This window comes from Aquarana catesbeiana, linkage group LG03 (assembly GCF_042186555.1).
Source record: "Aquarana catesbeiana isolate 2022-GZ linkage group LG03, ASM4218655v1, whole genome shotgun sequence".
Lineage (NCBI taxonomy): Eukaryota > Metazoa > Chordata > Amphibia > Anura > Ranidae > Aquarana > Aquarana catesbeiana.
Window position 1 is genome coordinate 707,493,385 of NC_133326.1, and position 25,498 is coordinate 707,518,882.

A 25,498-nucleotide genomic window follows, 5' to 3' on the forward strand; every position below is an offset into this window, starting at 1 on the left:
GGGGCGTGCTATGTGCAGAGTTCAGGGGCGTGCTATGTGCAGAGTTCAGGGGCGTGCTATGTGCAGAGTGCAGGGGCGTGCTATGTGCAGAGTGCAGGGGCGTGCTATGTGCAGAGTGCAGGGGCGTGCTATGTGCAGAGTTCAGGGGCGTGCTATGTGCAGAGTGCAGGGGCGTGCTATGTGCAGAGTGCAGGGGCGTGCTATGTGCAGAGTGCAGGGGCGTGCTATGTGCAGAGTGCAGGGGCGTGCTATGTGCAGAGTGCAGGGGCGTGCTATGTGCAGAGTGCAGGGGCGTGCTATGTGCAGAGTGCAGGGGCGTGCTATGTGCAGAGTGCAGGGTCCAGGGGCGTGCTATGTGCAGAGTGCAGGGTCCAGGGGCGTGCTATGTGCAGAGTGCAGGGTCCAGGGGCGTGCTATGTGCAGAGTCCAGGGTCCAGGGGCGTGCTATGTGCAGAGTCCAGGGTTTAGGATTACGCTACACACAGAGTGCAGAGTTCAGGGGCGTACTATGTGCAGAGTTCAGGGGCGTGCTATGTGCAGAGTGCAGGGTTCAGGGGCGTGCTATGTGCAGAGTCCAGGGTCCAGGGGCGTGCTATGTGCAGAGTCCAGGGTTTAGGATTACGCTACACACAGAGTGCAGAGTTCAGGGGCGTACTATGTGCAGAGTTCAGGGGCGTGCTATGTGCAGAGTGCAGGGTTCAGGGGCGTGCTATGTGCAGAGTGCAGGGTTCAGGGGCGTGCTATGTGCAGAGTGCAGGGTCCAGGGGCGTGCTATGTGCAGAGTCCAGGGGCGTGCTATGTGCAGAGTCCAGGGGCGTGCTATGTGCAGAGTCCAGGGGCGTGCTATGTGCAGAGTCCAGGGTTTAGGATTACGCTACACACAGAGTGCAGAGTTCAGGGGTGTGCTATGTACAGGCTGCAGAGTTCAGGGGTGTGCTATGTACAGAGTGCAGGGTTCAGGAGTGCGTTATGTACAGAGTGCAGAGTTCAGGATAACGCTACACAGAGTGCAGAGTTCAAGGATGTACTATGTACAGAGTGGTGTTTAGAGGTGTGTTATGTACAGAGTGCAGGGATCAGGATTACGCTACACACAGAGTGCCGAGTTCAGATGTGTGCTATGTACAGAGTGCAGGGTTCAGAATGCATTATGTACAGAGTGCAGGGTTGAGCAACATACAGTGTGCAGAAGTCACGGTTGTGCTGTGTACAGAGTGCAGGGTTTAGAGGTGTGTTATATGCACAGTGTGCAAACCCAACTCCCCCCCCCCCTCCCCCCCAAAGCTTCCTCGCATATTTCTCACCTATCTCTCTTTCCTGGCCCACCTCTAGTACCTTCCTGCGTTAGCAGCCCTGCCTCTCCTTGCAGGGAGGTCACTCTCTCGCTCAGATTCAGGAGATCTGTCCCCATCGTGCACCTCCATAAATGTGTGCAGGGATTGGTTAGTTCCGGGAGTCCCTGAGAGCAAAGCTGTCCCCTGCAAACATGGAAGGCAGGAAACTGCAGGTCTGGGTTGTTTCTGTTCACCCATTTGGGCTGTTCTGTTTTTTTAGTTGTGTCCCCAAAATCCTCCTCCTGCAGATGTCACTATACACAGTGGGAGAGGTGGTGTCCTCCAATGAGTGAAAAAGAAATTAGCTATAGATTCATGAAGATCACTTGGAGTTAGCGGGGGCCACGCTCTGTAGTCCTCCCTTCCCACTAATAATAATAATAATAATACTCTTACACATACCTCATTCCCGGACCACCGTTTGCTGCCGCTGTCTACACTGTTAAAGCCGGAATCCAGGCATCCATAGGGCTTGGAGGAATACACATCAGTGAGGCTGAGAGATAAAACAAATACTCGTTGTAAAAGGTTATAAGAAGAAACATGTCATTCCTAGGGAGAAAATTCCATATTAGGATGAAAAAAAAAAAAAAAAAAAAAAAAAAAAAAAAAACACCTTTCAAAATGAACAAAATCTGGACTTAGCAGGTGGGGTATAGACAGGTAGGTATTGGTAGCTGGGAAAAAGACGGGGTATATGCAGAGAATACAGAGGACTGTACATGACACATTCACTTGACACGGTTCACTATCTGAATTGTAACCAATCTTGCATTGTATTTCAACCATCAGCATTTCCCTTTAACCCTCTTGCTGCCAGGTCCTATCGGCGGGCTCGGGACCGGCATGGCAGGTGCTGTTGGTCCCCTACCTGCTTTGCTTTACACGCCGCTTCCGGGTCCCCCCTTCACTTTATGCAGTGCGATCTGCACTGCATTAGATTCACTGGAGCACAGGTGAGACATCCAGAGTCTTCTGGACCAGCAGAGGCCAACCAGTGGTCCCGGGGACCGTCCACAAGAAGATTTTGGTGGCCCACAGGGGTTCTGCCGCAAATTAACATTGTAGCGGATGTATACCGTCCGATGTTTCCAGTGTTCTACTCAATGCATTATTGACGGTCAGGGCACAGCTGATGTTTCCTCTGTAGTTCCAGCTCCTGTGAACTCAGAGAGAGGCGCCAGAAGTAGTGCAGTGGGGTCAGAGTGCTGAAGCATTGTGTGTATAAGGCAGCAGTCTGATCATGGGGAAGGGGGGCAGAGAGCCGTAGCCTTGTGTGTATAAAGCAGCAATGTGATCCAGAAGGAGGGAGGCAGAGACCCGGAGCATTGTGTGTATAAAGCAGCAGTGTGATCCAGAGGGAGGGGGACAGAGAGCCGGAGCATTGTGTGTATAAGGCAGCAGTGTGATCCAGGGGGAGGGGGGCAGAGCTGGAGCATTGTGTGTATAAGGCAGCAGTGTGATCCAGGGGGAGGGGGACAGACAAGAAGAGCATTGTGTGTGTATAAGGCAGCAGTGTGATCCAGGGGGAGGGGGGCAGAGCTGGAGCATTGTGTGTATAAGGCAGCAGTATGATCCAGAGGGAGGGGGACAGAGAGCTGGAGCATTGTGTGTATAAGGCAGCAGTGTGATCCAGAGGGAGGGGGACAGAGAGCCGGAGCATTGTGTGTATAAGGCAGCAGTGTGATCCAGGGGGAGGGGGGCAGAGCTGGAGCATTGTGTGTATAAGGCAGCAGTGTGATCCAGGGGGAGGGGGACAGACAAGAAGAGCATTGTGTGTATAAGGCAGCAGTGTGATCCAGGGGGAGGGGGACAGACAAGAAGAGCATTGTGTGTGTATAAGGCAGCAGTGTGATCCAGAGGGAGGGAGGGCAGAGAGCCAGAGCATTGTGTGTATAAGGCAGCAGTGTGATTCAGGGGGAGGGGGGAAAAGAGCGAAGCATTGTGTGTATAAGGCAGCAGTCTGATCCAGGGGAAGGAGGGGGGCGTAGCCTTATGTGTATAAAGCAGCAATGTGATCCAGAAGTAGGGAGGCAGAGAGCCGGAACGTTGGGTGTATAAGGCAGCAGTGTGCTCCAGAGAGAGGGGGACAGACAAGAAAAGCATTGTGTGTATAAAGCAGTAGTGTGATCCAGGGGGAGGGGGGGAAGAGAGCCGGAGTATTGTGTGTATAAGGCATGTAAACTTCATGTTAGTGGTCCGCAGGATTCAAAATTGTTTAGCTTAGTGGTCCGTTGGGTCCGAAAAGGCTGGCAACCACTGTTCAAGACCCCTGATGTCTGGGGGTTTTTATGCAATCTTCGGGCCTAAAATGATTTTTTTCAACGTATGCACAAAAACCCCACAAAAACAGCCCTGGTAGCAAAAGGGTTAAAGCCTATTTGGGGGTTAAGTTTAGAGAGTTATTGTTGTCCTTTGCCTGCTATTGTGGCAGAACTTACAGATTAGGCATGGAATAAATATTGAGTAAAAATAACCAGCAACGTAGAAGTCTACCTACCAAGTGGTAAAACTTGTGGGGCGGCTCATTTTCCCCAGATCTGACAGTTCTGGTGTAGGTTTACTGCAAGCCTCTATGTTCAGGTACTTAAATATGTGAACCTTCCCTTTAAGACAGATCTGTACCACAAAAAAAAAAAAGACAAAATTTAATATTCTTCAATAAAACATTGAGAGTAATGGAGCTAGGAGTCTGTCCTCTTCCTGGAGGGTGACATGGGAATACTGACCTGTGCGGGTGGGTATTGGAGGGGGTTGTTGTCCAGTATGATGGTCTGAAGGTGTCGGAGGTGTCGGTAACAGACAGGAATGTGGGAGATGCGGTTGCAGGAGATGTCTAGACGTACCAGAGGAAGCTCAGAGAGTTCTGGAGAAGAAAAAAGGGATGGACTTTTATATACATGAGACACAACATATATGACACCCAGTACCTACATATCATGGGTTGGAGCAGAAAGAACTCATTTTTATTGGTCACCCAGTAATACAGAATCCACTGGGAGCTCACCTAGAATTTGAACTTGGATTTAAATCCCGGATGAGCCCCCAATTGTACTCTGTACTGCTAGTACCTATAGATCAGGGAGTTGCTGGACATTCACACAAAGTAGAAGGGGTTGAAAAACAGAGAACTTTTTTTTTTGCTCACCCAGTAATCCAAAATTCTTTGGGCGCTCATCTGGGATTTTAACTTGGGCTTAAATCCCGGACGAGCCCCCAACTGTATTCTGTATTACTGAACAGGTAATAAAAGGCTCTTTGTACTTTGGATTTTTTGCTTACTTCATAATGATTAGATGGAACACACCGGGAAGATTTGTATGAGCATGGACAATTATTGTGAAATTTGGTGTTGACCATCCCTTTATTTGTAATAAAACTTTACTTTCTTTTCAGAATCAACACTTTCTATGGGACACTATACTACAAAATACCCCCACAACTGCGGGCCATTGATTGCCACCAAGATTTGTTAATTTGCACCCAAAGAAAAAAAAGATTCATTCAAGACCATGTTGTAAAATTGAATACACCCTAATGAAAGTCTTAGAAGCAAAAGCTAAATTTTATACAACAAAATCATAATTAGCCAGTTAAGGACCAGCCACCGCAGTTATACTGCGGCAGGTCGGCTCACCTGGGCCAATCGCCGTAGCTGTACATCGGCCACTGTAAGACCACTAGGGGGCACGATGACGGAGCCAAAGCGCATTCCCGGCGGCCGCGATGTCCGCCGGGCACCCGCAATCGCTCAGGAGAGAGGAGACAGATCTCTGCTGCTGTCAGGAGACAGATCTCTGCTGCTGTCAGGAGACAGATCTCTGCTGCTGTCAGGAGACAGATCTCTGCTGCTGTCAGGAGACAGATCTCTGCTGCTGTCAGGAGACAGATCTCTGCTGCTGTCAGGAGACAGATCTCTGCTGCTGTCAGGAGACAGATCTCTGCTGCTGTCAGGAGACAGATCTCTGCTGCTGTCAGGAGACAGATCTCTGCTGCTGTCAGGAGACAGATCTCTGCTGCTGTCAGGAGACAGATCTCTGCTGCTGTCAGGAGAGAGATCTCTGCTGCTGTCAGGAGAGAGATCTCTGCTGCTGTCAGGAGAGAGATCTCTGCTGCTGTCAGGAGAGAGATCTCTGCTGCTGTCAGGAGAGAGATCTCTGCTGCTGTCAGGAGAGAGATCTCTGCTGCTGTCAGGAGAGAGATCTCTGCTGCTGTCAGGAGAGAGATCTCTGCTGCTGTCAGGAGAGAGATCTCTGCTGCTGTCAGGAGAGAGATCTCTGCTGCTGTCAGGAGAGAGATCTCTGCTGCTGTCAGGAGAGAGATCTCTGCTGCTGTCAGGAGAGAGATCTCTGTTACTGTCAGGAGAGAGATCTCTGTTACTGTCAGGAGAGAGGAGACAGATTTGCTTTTCATACTGAATATGAACAGTGATCGGTATCCTCCTCCAGGCAGTCCCATCCCCCCCCCCCCAGTTAAAATCACTCCCTAGGACAGTGATGGCAAATCTTGGCACCCCAGAAGTTTTGGAACTACATTTCCCATGATGCTCCACTACACTGCAGAGTGCTTGAGCATCATGGGAAATGTAGTTCCAAAACATCTGGGGTCCCAAGGTTCACCACCACTGGCCTAGAACATACGTTTAACCCCTTGATCGCCCCCTAGTGTTAACCCCTTCCCTACTAATGACATATATACAGTAATCAGTGGCTATTTTAAGCTCTGATCACTGTATAAATATCAACGGTCCCCCCAAAAAAAAAAAAAAAAAGCGTCCGATCTGTCCGCCGCAACGTCGCAGTCCCACTAAAAATTGCAGATCACCGCCATTACTAGTGCAAAAAATAAAATAATAAATAAAAATGCCATCAAATCTATTTCCCCATTTTGTAGATGTTATAGCTTTTGCGCAAACCAATATATGCTTATTGTGATGTGAAAAATATGTAGAAAAATACATATCTGCCTAAACTGAGGAAGAAATTCGATTTTTTTTGGATATTATAACAAAAAGTAAAAAATATTGTTTTTCTTTTTAAATTGTCGCTTTTTTTTTGTTAATAGCATAAAAAATAAAAAGGAGGTGATCAAATACCACCAAAAGAAAGCTCTATTTGTGGGGGGAAAAAAGGACGTCAATTTTGTTTGGGTACAACGTCGCACGACTGCGCAATTGTCCGTTAAAACTACGCAGTGCCGAATCGCAAAATATGGCCTGGTCATTAAGGGGGCAAATCCTTCCGGTCCTTAAGTGGTTAACAAGAATTCAACTACAGGCGAGTGCAATTATTCATTAAACAGGTGTCCAGCAGACAGGCGATTATAAAAGGGGCGTTACTTAACAAATAAAACCCCTCCCCATTTCATGCTGTCAGCAATGGCACCACATGGAAGAGAAACGTCACAAGGCCTGAGAAAGAAAAAATAATTTCTTTACACAAGAAAGGTGAAGGCTACAAGAAGATCAACAAAGCTTTACTTATCAGTCAGAATATTGGAGCAAAAGTGATACAAGATTTTAAATCATTTGGTGGGGGTGGGGGGATTATGGTGTGGGGTTGTTTTTCAGGGGTTGGGCTTGGCCCCTTAGTTCTAGTGAAGGGCACTCTTAAGGTGTCAGCTAGAGCTGCACAATTAATCCTTACAAAAAAAAAAAAAAAAAATCATGATCGATTCAACCCCCCCTCAAGATCTTAATCCAGCATTTCCACGATTCATGTAAACAGTGCAGAGCCATTCTCTGCTCATTCACAGCTATCAAGAAAAAAAAAAAAAAATTTTCATGCTTCCAACAATGTGGGAACAGTTTGGGGGTGACCCCTTCCTGTTCCAAACATGACTGCGCACCAGTGCACAAAGCAAAGACATGGGTGAGTGAGTTTGGGGGGGGGGAGGAACTGACCTCAACCAGATAGAACACCTTTGGGATTAATTGGAGACTGTGAGCCAGGCCTTCTCGTCCAACATCAGTGCCTGACCTCACAAATGCGCTTCTGGAAGAATGGTCAAACATTCCCATAAACACACTCCTAAACCTTGTGGACGGCCTTCCCAGAAGAGTTGAAGCTGTTATAGCTGTACCCTACGGACTAAGACTGGGATGTCATTAAAGTTCATGTGTGCGTGTAAAGGCAGGCGTCACAATACTTTTGATAATATAGTGTAGGCAAGACTGAACAAAGGCGGCTTCATGTTTAAAATAATCCTGCACCCCATATTAATCTATGAATAATAAAAGTCCCGCCCAATAAAACAACAAATATGGTCACCCCATAGAAGGATTTTGTTTCAGGAAACGATCGTATCTTTCGGTGTCACTAGGAGATGGGCTCTTCTCACCTTCCGGCAGAGAGGTCAGCTGATTCCGGCGGATGTTCAGCTCACGCAGAGATTCCAGCGATCCCATCTGTGGCGGCAGAGACTGAATCTCATTACAGCTGATATCCTACGAGAGACACAAGCAGAGATTCCATAGAACATGAGGAGTCCGGTGTCTACAACACATGATGACATTACATGTAATACATTCAATTACAGAGATGTGAATGGGATCTACACACAATTCAATCTGATAAACCTAAAGGAGAGACTTCCTGCCGGCTCTGTATATGATAGAGGACGTCTTCCCTCGCTCCTCTACCTTCATCTCTATATACAGGTAAAAGCCAGTAAATTAGAATATTTTGAAAAACTTGATTTATTTCAGTAATTGCATTCAAAAGGTGTAACTTGTACATTATATTTATTCATTGCACACAGACTGATGCATTCAAATGTTTATTTCATTTAATTTTGATGATTTGAAGTGGCAACAAATGAAATCCAAAATTCCGTGTGTCACAAAATTAGAATATTGTGTAAGGGTTAAATTTTGAAGACACCTGGTGCCACAAACTAATCAGCTGATTAACTCAAAACACCTGCAAAGGGCTTTAAATGGTCTCTCAGTCCAGTTCTGAAGCCTACACAAACATGGGGAAGACTTCAGATTTGACAGCTGTCCAAAAGGCGACCATCAACACATTGCACAAGGAGGGAAAGACACAAAAGGTTATTGCTGAAGAGGCTGGCTGTTCTCAGAGCTCTGTGTCCAAACACATTAATAGAGAGGCAAAGGGAAGGAAAAACTGTGGTCAGAAAAAGTGTACAAGCGATAGGGATCACCGCGCCCTAGTCAAGATTGTGAAAAAAAACCCCTTCAAAAATGTGGGGGAGATTCACAAGGAGTGGACAGCTGCTGGAGTCAGTGCTTCAAGATCCACCACCAAGAGACGCTTGAAAGACATGGGTTTCAACTGCCGCATACCTCGTGTCAAGCCACTGTTGACCAAGAAACAGCGCGAAAACCGTCTCACCTGGGCTAAGGAAAAAAAGAGCTGGACTGCTGCTGAGTGGTCCAAAGTCATGTTTTCTGACGAAAGCAAATTTTGCATTTCCTTTGGAAATCGAGGTCCCAGAGTCTGGAGGAAGACAGGAGAGGCACAGGATCCACGTTGCCTGAAGTCTAGTGTAAAGTTTCCACCATCAGTGATGGTTTGGGGTGCCATGTCATCTGCTGGTGTCGGTCCACTCTGTTTCCTGAGATCCAGGGTCAACGCAGCCGTCTACCAGCAAGTTTTAGAGCACTTCATGCTTCCTGCTGCTGACCTGCTCTATGGAGATGGAGATTTCAGGTTCCAACAGGACTTGGCGCCTGCACACAGCGCAAAATCTACCCGTGCCTGGTTTACGGACCATGGTATTTCTGTTCTAAATTGGCCAGCCAACTCCCCTGACCTTAGCCCCATAGAAAATCTGTGGGGTATTGTGAAAAGGAAGATGCAGAATGCCAGACCCAACAACGCAGAAGAGTTGAAGGCCACTATCAGAGCAACCTGGGCTCTCATAACACCTGAGCAGTGCCAGAAACTCATCGACTCCATGCCACGCCGCATTAATGCAGTAATTGAGGCAAAAGGAGCTCCAACCAAGTATTGAGTATTGTACATGCTCATATTTTTCATTTTCATACTTTTCAGTTGGCCAACATTTCTAAAAAATCCCTTTTTTGTATTAGCCTTAAGTAATATTCTAATTTTGTGACACACGGAATTTTGGATTTTCATTTGTTGCCACTTCAAATCATCAAAATTAAATGAAATAAACATTTGAATGCATCAGTCTGTGTGCAATGAATAAATATAATGTACAAGTTACACCTTTTGAATGCAATTACTGAAATAAATCAAGTTTTTCAAAATATTCTAATTTACTGGCTTTTACCTGTATAGTGTGTGGCTCGGGGTTATTTTTCATTACCATAAACCAGGGGTCTCCAAACTGTGGCCCGGTGGGCCAGGTGTGTCCCTTTGCTTGCCTTCATCCGGCCCTTGGGGTAATATTCTCTCCACTGTCAGCAACAGTGGGGCATAGTTCCTGCCACTGACTATGGGGCACTATTCCTCCCATCGATACCAATGATGGGACACTATTCCTCCCACTGACACCAATGATGGGGCACTATTCCTCCCATCGATACCAATGATGGGACACTATTCCTCCCACTGACACCAATGATAGGACACTATTCCTCCCACTGACACCAATGATAGGACACTATTCCTCCCACTGACACCAATGATAGGACACTATTCCTCCCACTGACGCCAATGATGGGACACTATTCCTCCCACTGACGCCAATGATGGGACACTATTCATCCTACTTACACCAATGATGGGACACTATTCATCCTACTTACACCAATGATGGGACACTATTCATCCCACTGACACCAATGATGGGACACTATTCATCCCACTGACACCAATGATGGGGCACTATTCATCCCACTGACACCAATGATGGGACACTATTCATCCCACTGACACCAATGATGGGGCACTATTCATCCCACTGACACCAATGATGGGGCACTATTCATCCCACTGACACCAATGATGGGGCACTGTTCCTCTAATTTTTTATCAACGATGGGGCACTCTTACTCCCCTAATACCAGCCATAGGGCATTATTTTGTCCCTCTGACACCAGGGCATTTTCTACTCTCACTGGCCAAAGTGTGTCCCCCCCCTCCTAAAGTTTGAAGGACAGTAAACTGGCCCTTTGTTTAGAGAGTTTGTAGACCCCTGCCAAAAATCGGTAACCCTGAGCCACACTCGGGATTGCATCGCAGTATCCTGGTACAGGTTATTTACCCTGTCCCCGGGATCCTGCGATGTCCCCCCGTTGTGTCCTCTGCCGGATGTATTACTGTTCCAGGCTTCGTTCCTTGCGAGCATCGCGACACGCATGGGGGCGGAGCCCGGCGGCAAATTTAAAAAAGTACTGACACACTGTAATCTATAAAATGTAATTACTGTATGAAATCGTTTTACATCAGTTTTGTCCCTAGTGCTTTGTCCAGTGCCCTACATGCACTTTTATATTATATATTCTGTTCTTTCTGCCTGGAAACTTGAGAGATTGTCCATGGCAACCAAAAAAGAGTCCCTTTACGTCAAAAGCGGTTTTAGACCAGCTAGAAAACAGCGATCGTGAATTAGAATCACTTGCAGAATTGAGCGATAGTGATTAGTGGGGAAATTTATCACCAGACACTGAAAGTAATGACAGCGACAATTCTGCGACTGAGCAAATTTCTGTGTATTGATTACATTATTGAATAAAAATTATTATATTTTTTTTAAAGTTATTTATAGTTATATTATAATTTATGATTTTGTGTTTCAAAATTTATCCTACCCGGGACGTCTACTAGACTCTTGTTTGGACAGATTTAAGCGAGTTATTCCAAATAATTACAGGCCTACAATATAAAAGGCCAAAATTCCCATGCAAAACATTGCACCACTTTGGCGTTAAAAAACAAAACAAAACAAAAAAAAAAAAAAAAAAACAACAACAAACATAATCAGACCGCCAGGGAGGTTGAAGTCAAATTCCAAGTGGCGGTACAAACCCAAAAATGTGTCCTTTTAACCTCTTACCTACCGGGCACTTTTACCCCCCTTCCTGCCCAGGTCAAACTTTCAGCTTTCAGCGCTGTCACACTTTGAAGGACAACTGCGCGGTCATGCAACACTGTACTCAAATGCAAATTTTTATATATTTTTTTTTCCACACAAAATGGAGCTTTCTTTTGGTGGTATTTAAAGTGGATGTAAACCCTCCCCTATCCCCGGTGAAGTGAACAGCCTCAGATGATACACAGAGATGAACAAAATCTCTCTACATATAGTTTTACATCTATATCTGCTGTCTTCAGCTTTATATACTTTTTGGAAAGTTCACATCCTGTTAGGAGTTTTTCCTCTTCCTGGTTAGCACTGCAGTGAAGCCTGGGCATACAGCCAAGACAGCTGATTGGAGGAAAGGCACACACCCCCTCTCTCCTCATAGGTAGAGACTTTCAGCTCTGATCGTTGAATAGTTTGTGGCTCTGCTAATTTATTTATAGCATCCTTCCCAACACAGAAAAAAAAAAAAAAAATTGGGCTGGTTTTATCATATGTGACTGAGAACTTGTCAGGAGTTCCCAGGCTGATAACAGAAGAACGGAACAGGAGAAAGTTATGGGACATAGTGCTTTGAAGAGAGATAAGAAAATGCTGCAAATATATGTGCCCAGGTCAAATTTCATGAATCGGGTTTACATCCACTTTAAATCACCACTGGGTTTTTTTTTTGCTAAATAAATGAAAAACAACGGAGAATTTGGGGAAAAAAAAAATTTCTTTGCTCCCGACTGATGTGCACTGATGGGGCTGGTAACAGGTAATTTTTCTCCTTCACTGATGTGCGCTCATGAGGCGGCACTGATGAGGCTGCACTGATGAAGCTACACTGATGAGGCTGAACTGATGTGCACTGATAAAGTGGCACTGATGAGGCTGGTAACAGGTAATTTTTCTCCTTCACTGATGTGCGCTCATGAGGCGGCACTGATGCGATGAGGCTGCACTGATGAGGCTGGTAACAGGTAATTTTTCTCCTTCACTGATGTGTGCTCATGAGGCTGCACTGATGAGGCTGGTAACAGGTAATTTTTCTCCTTCACTGATGTGCACTCATGAGGCGGAACTGATGAGGCTGCATTGATGGGCACTGATGAAGCCACACTGATGAGGCTGAACTGATGTGCACGGATGAAGTGGAACTGATGGGGCTGGTAACAGGTAATTTTTCTCCTTTACTGATGTGCACTCATGAGGCGGCACTGATGCGATGAGGAGGCATTGATGAGGCGGCACTGATGAAGCGGAACTGATGAGGCTGGTAACAGGTAATTTTTCTCCTTCACTGATGAGGCTGAACTGATGTGCACGGATGAAGTGGGGCTGGTAACAGGTAATTTTTCTCCCTCACTGATGTGCGCTCATGATGAGATGAGGCTACACTGATGAGGCTGCACTGATTGCCAACATCCATAGATGGAACTGATGGGCACTGATTGGCAGCACTGATCATCAGGACACTGATGATCAGTGCAGATGTCCCCTTTCACACTAGCTGGTTACCGGCCCTCTTCTCTCCTCACACTGTAACAGCGTGAGGAAAGGAATGCCCATAAATCGGCAAGTGTGTTTACATCATGATCAGCTGCAATTGACTCTTTACCCCCCCATCTGTGATGATCTGGGTCCAAAAGGACACAGTGATCACAGGAGTGTCATATAATGCCCTCCCAGAACTTAACGACTGCGCTGCAGCCGGCATTTGGCTATAGCGCGGTCAGGGGGTGGTTAGTGATTGGCAATGCTAACACACCTCAATGGTTTTTAGTTCAGTGTACGGCCCTCCTGCCACATTCACCCCAAATCAGGGAACATGGATAAAAGACACTGCACCTCATTATAAAAGTGGACTAAAGTCTGCAGTCTTTTACCTCTCCTTGCCTGCGCTGCAATCTTTAACCTGGCCTTACTGGCCGGTGGGAGATGACGTCACTCCTGTGCAAGCGCAGCAGCTCAGTCATCCAGGTACAAAGGCGCAGTGCCAGAATGGAAACTGAGCTGTGCATGTGCAGCTCACGAGTAAATTCCAAAGAAGACTTCAAGTAAGCAGGTAGGTTTCATTTTACTGCAAAAGAGACATTGCATGCCTCTTCTGCAATAAAGAACCTGCCTTCTTGCAGCTTTTTAACAAACCTGACCTCCGGAAGGTTTTACCCCCTTCATAACTAGACCATGTTTTTGCTATTCAGCACTGCGCTTTAACTGGCAATTGCGCGGTCATGCAACACTGTACCCAAATTAAATTTATATACATTTTTTTTTCCCCACACAAAATAGAGCTTTCTTTTGGTGCTATTTAATCACACTTTTTTTTTATTATATAAATGAAAAAATACAAAAAATATATTTTCTACTTTCCGTTATAAAAAAATATGCAATAAAATCAATTTCCATCATACATTTAGGCCAAAATGTATTCTGCTACATCTCTTTGGTAAAACCCAAACTGTATTATTCCGGGGACACTATACTATTGGGGACTCCAGTTCGGTGTCAGAAACCATTAAAATCAGACCAAGAGAGAAGTACAGTTAATCACACTTGTTTAATAATAAAAGTAAAAAGAACAAAAAAAACGTAGTCAAAACCTAGAAAAAGTTCTGTAACCGGAACGGATAGTCAGCCAAGCCAGAAGTCAGGGATCAAAGTAGTGGAACAGCAAGCAGAATCTGGAGCCAGAAGGGATGTCAGCAAAGCAAGTCTTTAAACAGGAAGGCAGGAGATAGTTTCTTGTGATGTGACCAAGGCGAAGGCAGAGCTCCTCTGGACTGGACGGCTTAAAGTGGTGTTCCAGCCGAAATTATACTTTTTAAATAAAAATACCCCTATAATACACAAGCTTAATGTATTCTAGTAAAGTTAGTCTGTAAACTAAGGTCTGTTTTGTTAGTTTTTAGCAGTAGTTTGTTATTTTCTAAACTTACAGCAGGCCGTGGCCATCTTAAGTGTGGGCATCTGAAGCCAGACTGTATTTCTTCCTGGATCTCATCCTTGCGGATCTCGCACATGCTCAGTGCAGCACAAGCAGTGTAATAGGTTTCAGGTCAGGTTTCTATAGCAACGGCAGTGTCCGAGGAAGTTGCCGCCCCTTCCCAGAAGGCATTGCAAACAGGAAATGATGCAATGGGCCGCGGCCCGGGAGGAGGAAGTGAAAAATGAATACAGCAGATATACAGTAGGTACTGAGAAAACATTTTTAAAAATATCCAATTCGTTTACAGTGCACAGTTTAGTGAGGGATGCTGAAGAGTTGTAAAAGTGGGGGGAACTTCACTTTAAGTAGGCTGGACTGACGAGCAGGATATCATCAACAGCTGAGTAACTGTGAAGAGAGATAGGAGCTGCGGTTAGCCGACAGCTGAGCAGCCAGCTCAGAGAAGGAAGGGCTGAGCCCAGCCCTGACATTCGGATCAAGATACTGATCAGCACAGACAGTATACTAGTAATAGTGATGATCACCGGCTTATATAGTGTGACTGTGAAAGTGTGGCGGGCAATCTGGCGCCAACTGACACTGGCTGGGAGAGTCACCGACAATTATGTCGCTAGCGACATTTATACAGTGATAATACTGTACACTGTCAGTCTACTAATGGCACTGGCTGGGTGACAGGGGTGATCAGGAGGGCAAACAAGGGGTTTAATGTGAGCCTGACAAAAGGTATCTGAGCTACTTTTACTTACAAATCTGTCTGGTTCCCTTCTTGCTTTCAGTTCTGAATGCATACTGAAAGCAAGGAGAAATCCAGGAAGAATCTGTGTGCTGCGTTTCCAACAACCGAGATTTCTGTGCTGTGATTGGCCACAGTCAACCAGCAGGTATACAGCCAAAAAATATTGGCTGCAACCTGACAAGCTAATGCGGTGTCAAATCACGGCACAGATCAGTAGGGGGTGCATGCCTCTAAACCAGGAAGTTCACCGTGATAAGATAGCCAACGTGGGGGGGTTTTGAAGGAAATCCAGATATGTAGAAAGCCGTAGAGGTGCCACACCAATGGTGAGAGGAAGTGATCCCGAGGGGAATCCAGACGTCCAAAAGGAGGTATTTTATTATATTATCAATAAGATATGATATCGAACACAGGGGTCATGAGGGAGATCCAGATCTGTAGAGAGTCATAGGGGTGCCACACCAATGGAAATAGGATGGGGTCCTGAGAAGAATCCAGATATGTTCAATGTGGTATTTATTGGATTCTGAATATGATAAGCTATCCAACACAGGAGTCCTCAGAGATATCCCGATATGTAGAAAGTCATAAGCGTGCCAAACCAATGACGATACAGGTCACAATGGCATTTTATTGGATAATCAATAGGATAAGATATCCAATGTAATGGTCCTGAGGGAAATCCAGATATGTAGAAAGCCGTAAAGGTGCCACACCAATGGTGAGAAGAAGTGATCCCGAGGGGAATCCAGATGTCCAAAGTGGTATTTTATTGGATTATCAATAAGATACGATATCAAACACAGGGATCATGAGGGAAATCCAGATATGTATAAACCAGTAAGCATGCCAAACCAATGATGATAGAGGTCAGAATGATAATCAAAAAAAAAAAAATCCAAAACGTGGGGGGGTCCTGAAGGAGGTCCAGATATGTAGAAAACCGTAGGGGTCCCACAGCAATGGTGATAGGAAGTTGTCCTGAGCGAAATCCAGATCTGTAGGGTGCCACGCCAATAATGATAGAGTTCATGAAAGTATTTTACTGATAATCAATAGGATAAGAAAACCAATGTGGGGGGTCCTGATCGAAATGCAGATATGTAGAAAGCCTGGTGTCACACCAATGGTGACGGATTCCACAATGTTTTCTACAGGATAGTCAACAGGATAAGATGTCCAACATTGTGGTCCTGAGGGAAATCCAGATAAGTAGAAAGCAGTACGGGTGCCAAACCAATGGTCGTTAGAGGGAGGGATCCTGAAGAAGACCCAGATATGTACAAAGTTGTGGGGGTGCCACACCAATAATCGACAAAGTCCATGGAGTTTTTCTATTGGTTAATAGGATAAGCTATCCAACGTGAAGGTCCTGAGGGGATTCCAAGTACGTAGAAAGCAGTAAGGGAGTCACACTAATGCTGATGGATTCTAAAATGTTTTTTTTTTTTTTTAATCGGATAAATAGGATATGATATCCAAAAAGTTTTGGGTTCACACATTTGCCCTTCTTTTAGACTTACAGTATGTTATGCAACTACAGAAACGCCCGGACTCAGAGATTTGAAAACGTTTATAAAGACCACAACATATGTTAGCATCAACGAGTATTTCTTGAGCTGCATTACTCATTGGTACTTGCATCAGATGTGGTATTTGATGTCAACTTGATGTCAATCCCCATCAGATGAACTGAAATCTCAAACAAATGTCATCTCCCTTCTAACCTATCTTCTTTAAATTACCTAACATCCCCTCCCCCCCCAATGTCATGGAGATGGAAAAGATGAGGAGTTTGTAGTCCAAATCTGGTGAATGGACCAGAGTGACTACACCTTTCCTCCATAGAGTGTTGTCACCCTAGGACAGTGATGACGAACCTTGGCACCCCAGATGTTTTGGAACTACATATCCCATGATGCTCAACTACACTGCAGAGTGCAGGAGCATCATGGGAAATGTAGTTCTAAAACATTTGGGGTGTCAAGGTTCGCCATCACTGCCCTACGACAAGTCTGTTACTGGCATGATCACCAGGTGGAGAAAAAGAAAAAAGGTCTAAAAGGAAGACTATTGCAGCCACCACATCCAAAGCTGCAATACAAGACATTTCTAGGTCTAGATATAAATTTAGGGTCACATAATGGTGCTCAGGAGCCGTGTCTATTTTTTTTATAGGAAGCAGTATACAGAATCTCAAAAAAGTGAGTACACCCCTCACATTTATGTAAATATCTTCTTCTATCTTTTCATGTGACAACACTGGAGAAATGACACTTGTCTACAATGTAAAGTAGTGAGTGTACAGCTTGTATAACAGTGTAAATTTGCTGTCCCCTCAAAATAACTCAACACACAGCCATTAATGTCTAAACCGCTGGCAACAAAAGTGAGTACACCCCTAAGTGAAACTGTCCAAATTGGGTCCAAAGTGTCAATATTTTGTGTGGCCACCATTATTTTCCAGCACTGCCTTAACCCTCCTGGGCATGGAGTTCACCAGAGCTACACAGGTTGCCACTGGAGTCCTCTTCCACTCCTCCATGATGACATCACAGAGCTGGTGGATGTTAGAGACCTTGCGCTCCTCCACCTTCTGTTTGAGGATTCCCCACAGATACTCAATAGGGTTTAGGTCTGGAGACATGCTTGGCCAATCCATCACCTTTACCCTCAGGTTCTTTAGTAAGGTAGTGGTCGTCTTGGAGGTGTGTTTGGGGTTGTTATGTTGGAATACTGCCCTGTAAATATGCTGTCCCCTCAAAATAACTCAACACACAACCATTAATGCCTAAACCGCTGGCAACAAAAGTGAGTACACCCCTAAGTGAAAATGTCCAAATTGGGCCCAATTAGCCATTTTCCCTCCCCGGTGTCATGTGACTCATTTGTGTTACAAGGTCTCAGGTGTAAATGGGGAGCAGGTGTGTTAAATTTGGTGTTATCACTCTCACTCTCTCATACTGGTCACTGGAAGTTCAACATGGCACTTCATGGCAAAGAACTCTCTGAGGATCTTAAAAAAAAAGAATTGTTGCTCTACATAAAGATGGCCTAGGCCAGGGATATGCAATTAGCGGACCTCCACCTGTTGCAGAACTACAAATCCCATGAGGCATAGCAAGACTCTGACAGCCACAAGCATGACACCCAGAGGCAGAGGCATGATGGGACTTGTAGTTTTGCAACAGCTGGAGGTCCACTAATTGCATATCCCTGGCCTAGGCTATAAGAAGATTGCCAAGACCCTGAAACTGATCTGCAGCACGGTGGCCAAGACCATACAGCGGTTTAATAGGACAGGTTCCATTTAGAACAGGCCTTGCCATGGTCGACCAAAGCAGTTGAGTGCACATGCTCAGCATTATGTCCAGAGGTTGTCTTTGGGAAATAGACGTATGAGTGCTGCCAGCATTGCTGCAGAGGTTGAAGGGGTGGGGGGGGGTCAGCCTGTCAGTGCTCAGACCATACGCTGCACACTGCATCAAATTGGTCTGCATGACTGTCATCCCAGAAGGAAGCCTCTTCTAAAGATGATGCACACGAAAGCCCACAAACAGTTTGCTGAAGATAGGGCTGAGGACATGGATTACTGGAACCATGTCCTGTGGTCTGATGAGACCAAGATAAACGTATTTGGTTCAGATGGTGTCAAGCGTGTGTGGGGGCAACCAGGTGAGGAGAACAAAGACAAGTGTGTCTTGTCTACAGTCAAACATGGTGGTGGGAGTCTCATGGTCTGGGACTGCATGAGTGCTGCCGGCACTGGGGAGCTACAGATCATTGAGGGAACCATGAATGCCAACATGTACTGTGATATACTGAAGCAGAGCATGATCCCCTCCCTTGGGAGACTGGGCCACAGGGCAGTATTCCAACATGATAACCACCCCAAACACACCTCCAAGATGACCACTGCCTTGCTAAAGAAGCTGAGGGTAAAGGTAATGGACTGGCCAAGCATGTCTCCAGACCTAAACCCTATTGAGCATCTGTGGGGCATCTTCAAATGGAAGGTGGAGGAGCGCAAGGTCTCTAACATCCACCAGCTCCGTGATGTCATCATGGAGGAGTGGAAGAGGACTCCAGTGACAACCTGTGAAACTCTGGTGAACTCCATGCCCAAGAGGGTTAAGGCAGTTCTGGAAAATAAATGGTGGCCACACAAAATATTGACACTTTGGGCCCAATTTTGGACATTTTGACTTAGGGGTGTACTCACTTTTGTTGCCAGCGGTTTAGACATTAATGGCTGTGTGTTGAGTTATTTGAGGGGACAGTAAATTTACACTGTTATACAAGCTGTACACTCAATAATGTAATTTGGTAATGCTTGCGAGGGCCCAAACTGGCTGATCTGCAGTGATAACTTCTGGAGATAGATTCACTTTAATTGACGAGTGTCTGGGAAATTCCAAAAAGGTTGGATAAGAGGCTGTGCCAGTTTTCAGGCCTTTGCCCTCAACGACATGACCTCGCAGCATGTATTAGAGTAACGTCCGGCAGCCATCTTGCTTTGTATAACCATCTTTCAGCTATCAGAGAAGTATATACAGAGCAGTATAATACAGGAAACTGGAGGGGGGGGTGGGGTGGGGGTGCACGCTCTCATGCTTACTGTACCCATAATGAAGTATAGAGGAGGAGGGGGAGGGTGGGGGGGAAGAGACTCGCACACACAGTAAAAGCAGGAAACCTGAGATTACACAATCACGTTCAGCAGAATGAGCCAACATCTTCCGCTGATCAGAGAAAGCCACTGACTGCTCCACCACAACACCCCCTCCCATGTATAGCACTAACACACAACACCCGTCTGACAACCTGACTTATATTATATTATAACCACATCAGACAGAAGAGCCAGATATACTCCAACGTCTGCTTTACCCCCAAGATCCAACTTGTTTTTTTTTTGTAGTTTTGCATAGAGCGTTGGGAACGTCATGCCAGCCTGCATGCTCCTATATCACCAAGTGAACATATGCATTCGTGTCTTGGTGCATTGATGGGTGTATGTCGTCATGCATAAGCCTGCCTGTTTGCTCCCCCCTGGTGCTCATTTTAGCACCAGATGAGCGGTTTAAGCAAAGATCTGAGCTGTGTGGTGTATGGTCTTCAGCAAGAACCTATTCCCGATTTCTGAGGTCTCCTGGTATTGACCGGTCTCTACAGTGCTCCTTTGATCATGACTCAGTCTGCTGCCCCTGGACCTTTACTGCCCGATCGTTGCTAATCTTGCTGACTACAAATCTGCATGCTGCCTCTGCAATTTGGTTGCCCAACTGTTGCCAATCCTGATGATTACGACTCTGCCTGCTGCCTCTGCACATTTGTTGCCCGATGTCTGCCAATCCTGCCCACCACGATTCTGCTTTCTGTCTTTGCAATTTTGTAGGCTATTTATTCCCCACCACGATTCTGCCTGCTGCCTCCGCACTTTCCTACCCAATCCTGCCCACCATGACTCCGCCTACTGCTTCTGCACTCTCATTGCCCAACTGTTGCCAATCCTGCCCACCATGACTCTGCCTACTGCTTCTGCACCCTCATTGCCCAATTGTTGCCAATCCTGCCCACCATGACTGCTTGCTGCCTCTGCACTTTCATTGCCCAATTGTTGCCAATGCTGCCCAGCATGACTCTGCCTGCTGCCTCTGGCAAGAATTGGGTGAAGGTGCAGAGGCAGCAGGCAGAGTCATGGTGGACAGGATTGGCAACAATTGGGCAATGAAAGTGCAGAAGCAGCAGGCAGAGTCATGGTGGGCAGGATTGGCAACAATAGTGCAGAGGCAGGCAGAGTCATGGTCAGCAGGATTGCCAAGGATTGGGTGAAGGTGCAATCTCAGCCAATTCTGCTGACCATGACTCTGCCTGCCTCTGCACTATTGTTGCCCAATTGTTGCCAATCCTGCCCACCATGACTCTGCCTGCTGCTTCTGCACTTTCATTGCCCAATCCTTGCCAATCCTGCTGACCACGACTCTGCCGCCTGCCTCTGCACTTCTGTTGCCAAAATTGTTGCCAGTCCTGCTGACTATAGGTCTGTCTGCTGTCTCTGCACTTTGGTTGCTCGATTGTTGCCAATCCTGCTCACCATGACTCCTCCTGCTGCCTCTGCACTTCTGCTGCCCCAAATGCTGCCAGTACTGATGACTACGGATGGCCAGCCAGCTGACTATGACAACGGCTGCTGCCCCTATACTTTCGTTGCCCATCTCTGCCAATCTTGCTGACCACAACATTTCCTGCAGTTTATGAACCTTGGCTCCCGACCGCCTTCTGACCTCATCTTAATGATCTGATCTTGGCAGCTGTTCTATGCTTAAAAGTGTTATCAAACCCTCTTATCTGAAAATAAACATAGTGCTGAACACCTCAGCACTTACCATGTGTGCTTTCCTTTTGAGGACTGTCATTGCTTAGCATTCTGTATCGGAAAATCCTCTCTACTCCGTTTCTGACTTTCAGTTGGCTACACCGCTTTGCAGTTTCCCATGAAGCCCATCTATAGCTACCCATGTGTAGCCACTTCCAACAGAAGAAGAAGTTGAAAAAGAGGGTCCCATCAAAATGTTGGTGTTTCCACTGATGTAAACAGTCATGTACGGTCTACAGCAGGTATTAAATTAAAATTCATGGAGGTCCAATCAGTGGAATTTTCTTCCAGCAGACGTCTGAATCCTTCCCATCACAGCCCTCCCCCCCCATTTTATATCACCATCCCATTCTTACAGCAATGTCCTCAGTCCCCTGCTTCACATCAGTTTCCCCTTAACATTAGTGTCCACTGCCCCTTCACATCAAGCTCCCACAGCCCTGCCCTCCCTTTACATCACCCCTCCCCCCCACAGCCCTGCCCTCCCTTTACATCACCCCTCCCTCCCACAGCACTGCTCTCCCTTTACATCACCCCGTCCCCCCACAGCACTGCCCTCCCTTTACATCACCCCGTCCCCCCACAGCACAGCCCTCCCTTTACATCACCCCGCCCCCCCACAGCACTGCCCTCCCTTTACATCACCTCGCCCCCCCCCACAGCACTGCTCTCCCTTTACATCACCCCGTCCCCCCACAGCACTGCCCTCCCTTTACATCACCTCGCCCCCCCCCCCACAGCACTGCTCTCCCTTTACATCACCCCGTCCCCCCACAGCACTGCCCTCCCTTTACATCACCCCCCCCACAGCACTGCCCTCCCTTTACATCACCCCGCCCCCCCACAGCACTGCCCTCCCTTTACATCACCCCGCCCCCCCACAGCACTGCCCTCCCTTTACATCACCCCGCCCCCCCACAGCACTGCTCTCCCTTTACATCACCCCGTCCCCCCACAGCACTGCCCTTCCTTTACATCACCCCGCCCCCCCCACAGCACTGCCCTCCCCTTACATCACCCCCCCCCCACAGCACTGCCCTCCCTTTACATCACCCCGCCCCCCCACAGCACTGCCCTCCCTTTACATCACCCCGCCCCCCCACAGCACTGCCCTCCCTTTACATCACCCGCCCCCCCACAGCACTGCCCTCCCTTTACATCACCCCGCCCCCCCCCACAGCACTGCCCTCCCTTTACATCACCCCGCCCCCCCCACAGCACTGCCCTCCCTCCCACAGCCCTGTCCTCCCTTTACATCACCCCCACAGCACTGCCATGCCTTTATATCGCCCCTCCCCCCACAGCACTGCCTTCCCTTTACAAGACCCCTCCCCCTCACAGCACTGCACTCCCTCTACATTGCTGCCCCCCCCACCACCACCACGGGCCTGCATCCCCTTTAAATAAAACCCCACAGCACAGCTCCCTCTTTACATCTCTCCCCCAGCAACAACACTGCCTCCCACTTTACATCCCCCCCTCTCCACAGCACTTGCTCCCCCTTTGCATTTCTACCTTAGAGCAGATAGCAGGAGGCACAACAACACTGGATGTAGGGATGGAGGGTCGGAGGCTAAGCTGCCAGGGGTTAACTTTTCATATTAACAAGCTACAAAAAGTGTAGCTGCTGACTTTTAATAAACACACTCACCTGTATCACTCTAGCGATGCGGCTGCCCGAAAGCCTCGGCTCTCTCTCTCCCGTCTCTCCCCGGCATCACAAGTGTTGCCACCCAGCTGTGACAGCTTGCGGCTTTACAGCGGGTGCACACGGTGCATGCGCGAGTCACGCTGTGCCTCCTTAACAGCCGGGGCAATCTCCTGGGACCTGTGACGTGTCCCAAAAAATTGGAAGGAGGGAGGGGGAGAGGAGAACTTCTGCTGGAGTCGCCCAGGTGGCCCGAGCGGAAGTGGGAGCTGGGTACCTGTCCAAGCTAGGTACTCCCTCCCCCCCCAGAAAAAAAAAAATTATGACATGCCAACTGTGGCATAGGAGGGGGCGAGGAGTCCTTAAAGGTGGAACTCCGCTTTAAAGTGAAAGACTTTTTTTCTATAAAAATAACAAACATGTTATACTTACCTGCTCTGTGCAGTTGGTTTTGCACAGAGCAGCCCAGATCCTTCTCTTTTCGGGTCCCTCTTCTGTGATCCTGGCCCCTCCCTCCTGTTGAGTGCCCTCACAGCAAGCAGCTTGCTGTGGGGGCACCCAAGCCGAGCTGCAGCTCTGTGTGTCCATTCAGACCTGGAGCCCTGATTCGGCCCTGCCCCCTTCTTTCTCTCGATTGGCTAACCGACTTTGATTGACAGCAGCGGGAGCCAATGGCGCCACTGCTGTGTCTCAGCCAATCAGGAGGGAGAGTCACAGACAGCCGAGACAGTTGGTGACATCACTGGATAGAGATGGGGCTCAGGTAAGTAATTAGGGGGGTGCTGGGGCGGCTGCTGCACACAGTTTTTTTATCTTAATGCACAGAATGCGCCTTCTGCCTTTACAACTTATGCAGCTCCCGCCCTCCATTCAGTGTCGTTGTGCCTCCCGATCCCGCCCTCAATCCAGTGTCGTTGTGCCTCCCGATCCCGCCCTCAATCCAGTGTCGTTGTGCCTCCCGATCCCACCCTCAATCCAGTGTCGTTGTGCCTCCCGATCCCGCCCTCAATCCAGTGTCGTTGTGCCTCCCGATCCCGCCCTCAATCCAGTGTCGCTGTGCCTCCCGATCCCGCCCTCAATCCAGTGTCGCTGTGCCTCCCGATCCCGCCCTCAATCCAGTGTCGTTGTGCCTCCCGATCCCGCCCTCAATCCAGTGTCGCTGTGCCTCCCGATCCCGCCCTCAATCCAGTGTCGTTGTGCCTCCCGATCCCGCCCTCAATCCAGTGTCGTTGTGCCTCCCGATCCCGCCCTCAATCCAGTGTCGTTGTGCCTCCCGATCCCGCCCTCCATCCAGTGTCACCGCGCCCCCTCGCCCTCCATCCAGTGTCGCCGCGCCCCCTCGCCCCCCATCCAGTGTCGCCGCGCCCCCTCGCCCTCCATCCAGTGTCGCTGTGCCTCCCGCCCTCCATCCAGTGTTGCTGTGCCTCCCGCTCTCCATCCAGTGTTGCTGTGCCTCCCGCTCTCCCTTGAGAATGGCAGGGGTATAGGCAAAAAAAAAAAAGGGCTCCTAAATGGCACAGTCCACCATCCATTTTATGGTCACCTGGTCTACAGCCAGACCTCCCAACTTTGCATGTCAGCACACAGACAAGACCAAAACCCATGAAAGTTCCTTGTTCCTCCTCCAAGGCAGGTAATTGACAGCAGCTCACAAGACTGTATGGGGTTTATTTACTAAACCTGGAGAGTGCAAAATCAGGCTCACTTCTGCATAGAAACTAGTCAGCTTCCAGGTTTTGTTGACAAAGCTTACAGTGAACAAGCTGAGGTTAGAAGCCGATTGGCTACCATGCACAGCTGCACCAGATTCTGAGTGCTTCAGTTTTAGTAAATCTCCCCCACTGAGACTTTATAAAAGGAAAGGGTGTTGTATGTAGACCTCCCAAGGTACCACCAGCCTGTGATGCTGATTGAAAGAACTAAAATACAAAACAAATGAAAAGGGATGGCCAGGGAGGAAAGGGCTAAAAGATACTGGAAGTTAGAAGCTACAGCAAGTCAGAGCAGTCAAGTCAGAGCCCACCTAATGTACACTGTGAGAAGCTCACAGTGTGCAGTGAAATCAGAGTAAGCCATTTCAATACAGGAGAGGAAATCCATCAACTGTGCAAGAGTGTAGGGAAGGCTGAAGTTCAGATTTAAAGTGTCCCCGTCACTGGAGCGACATACGAGCCGTCAACAGGGACTACAGCAAACAGCAGGAGGAACACGTGTTGGGCGCACCCAGGAAGTGTGGAATACTTGCAGCAAGCAGAAAACCAGTGGCTTTTAAAACATGAGTCCCTCAAATATATATCTTTATTTTACAGGCCGGGCTTTGTTTACACGGGACCTTGTGGTGACACAGTCACTTTAATATTCACACTTCCCATGAATCAAAAGATCCAGGTCAGCAAAAAAAAGTTCCCCTTTCATGTCATAAAAAAAGAAATCACTGTTCCCAAAC

General features: G+C 47.5%; 1 protein-coding gene across 1 annotated transcript in view; it reads right to left on the reverse strand.

Moving 5' to 3' along the window:
* The window catches only part of LOC141133618 (leucine-rich repeat and calponin homology domain-containing protein 4-like), a gene marked incomplete at its 3' end in the record, with an annotated part of 82,754 nt that overhangs the window by 14,206 nt on the left and 43,050 nt on the right, over positions 1-25,498 (reverse strand). The window contains 4 exon segments of the mRNA XM_073623096.1: positions 1,737-1,830; positions 3,835-3,953; positions 4,064-4,200; positions 7,674-7,779. Of these exon segments, the coding sequence (XP_073479197.1) occupies positions 1,737-1,830; positions 3,835-3,953; positions 4,064-4,200; positions 7,674-7,779 (456 nt within the window).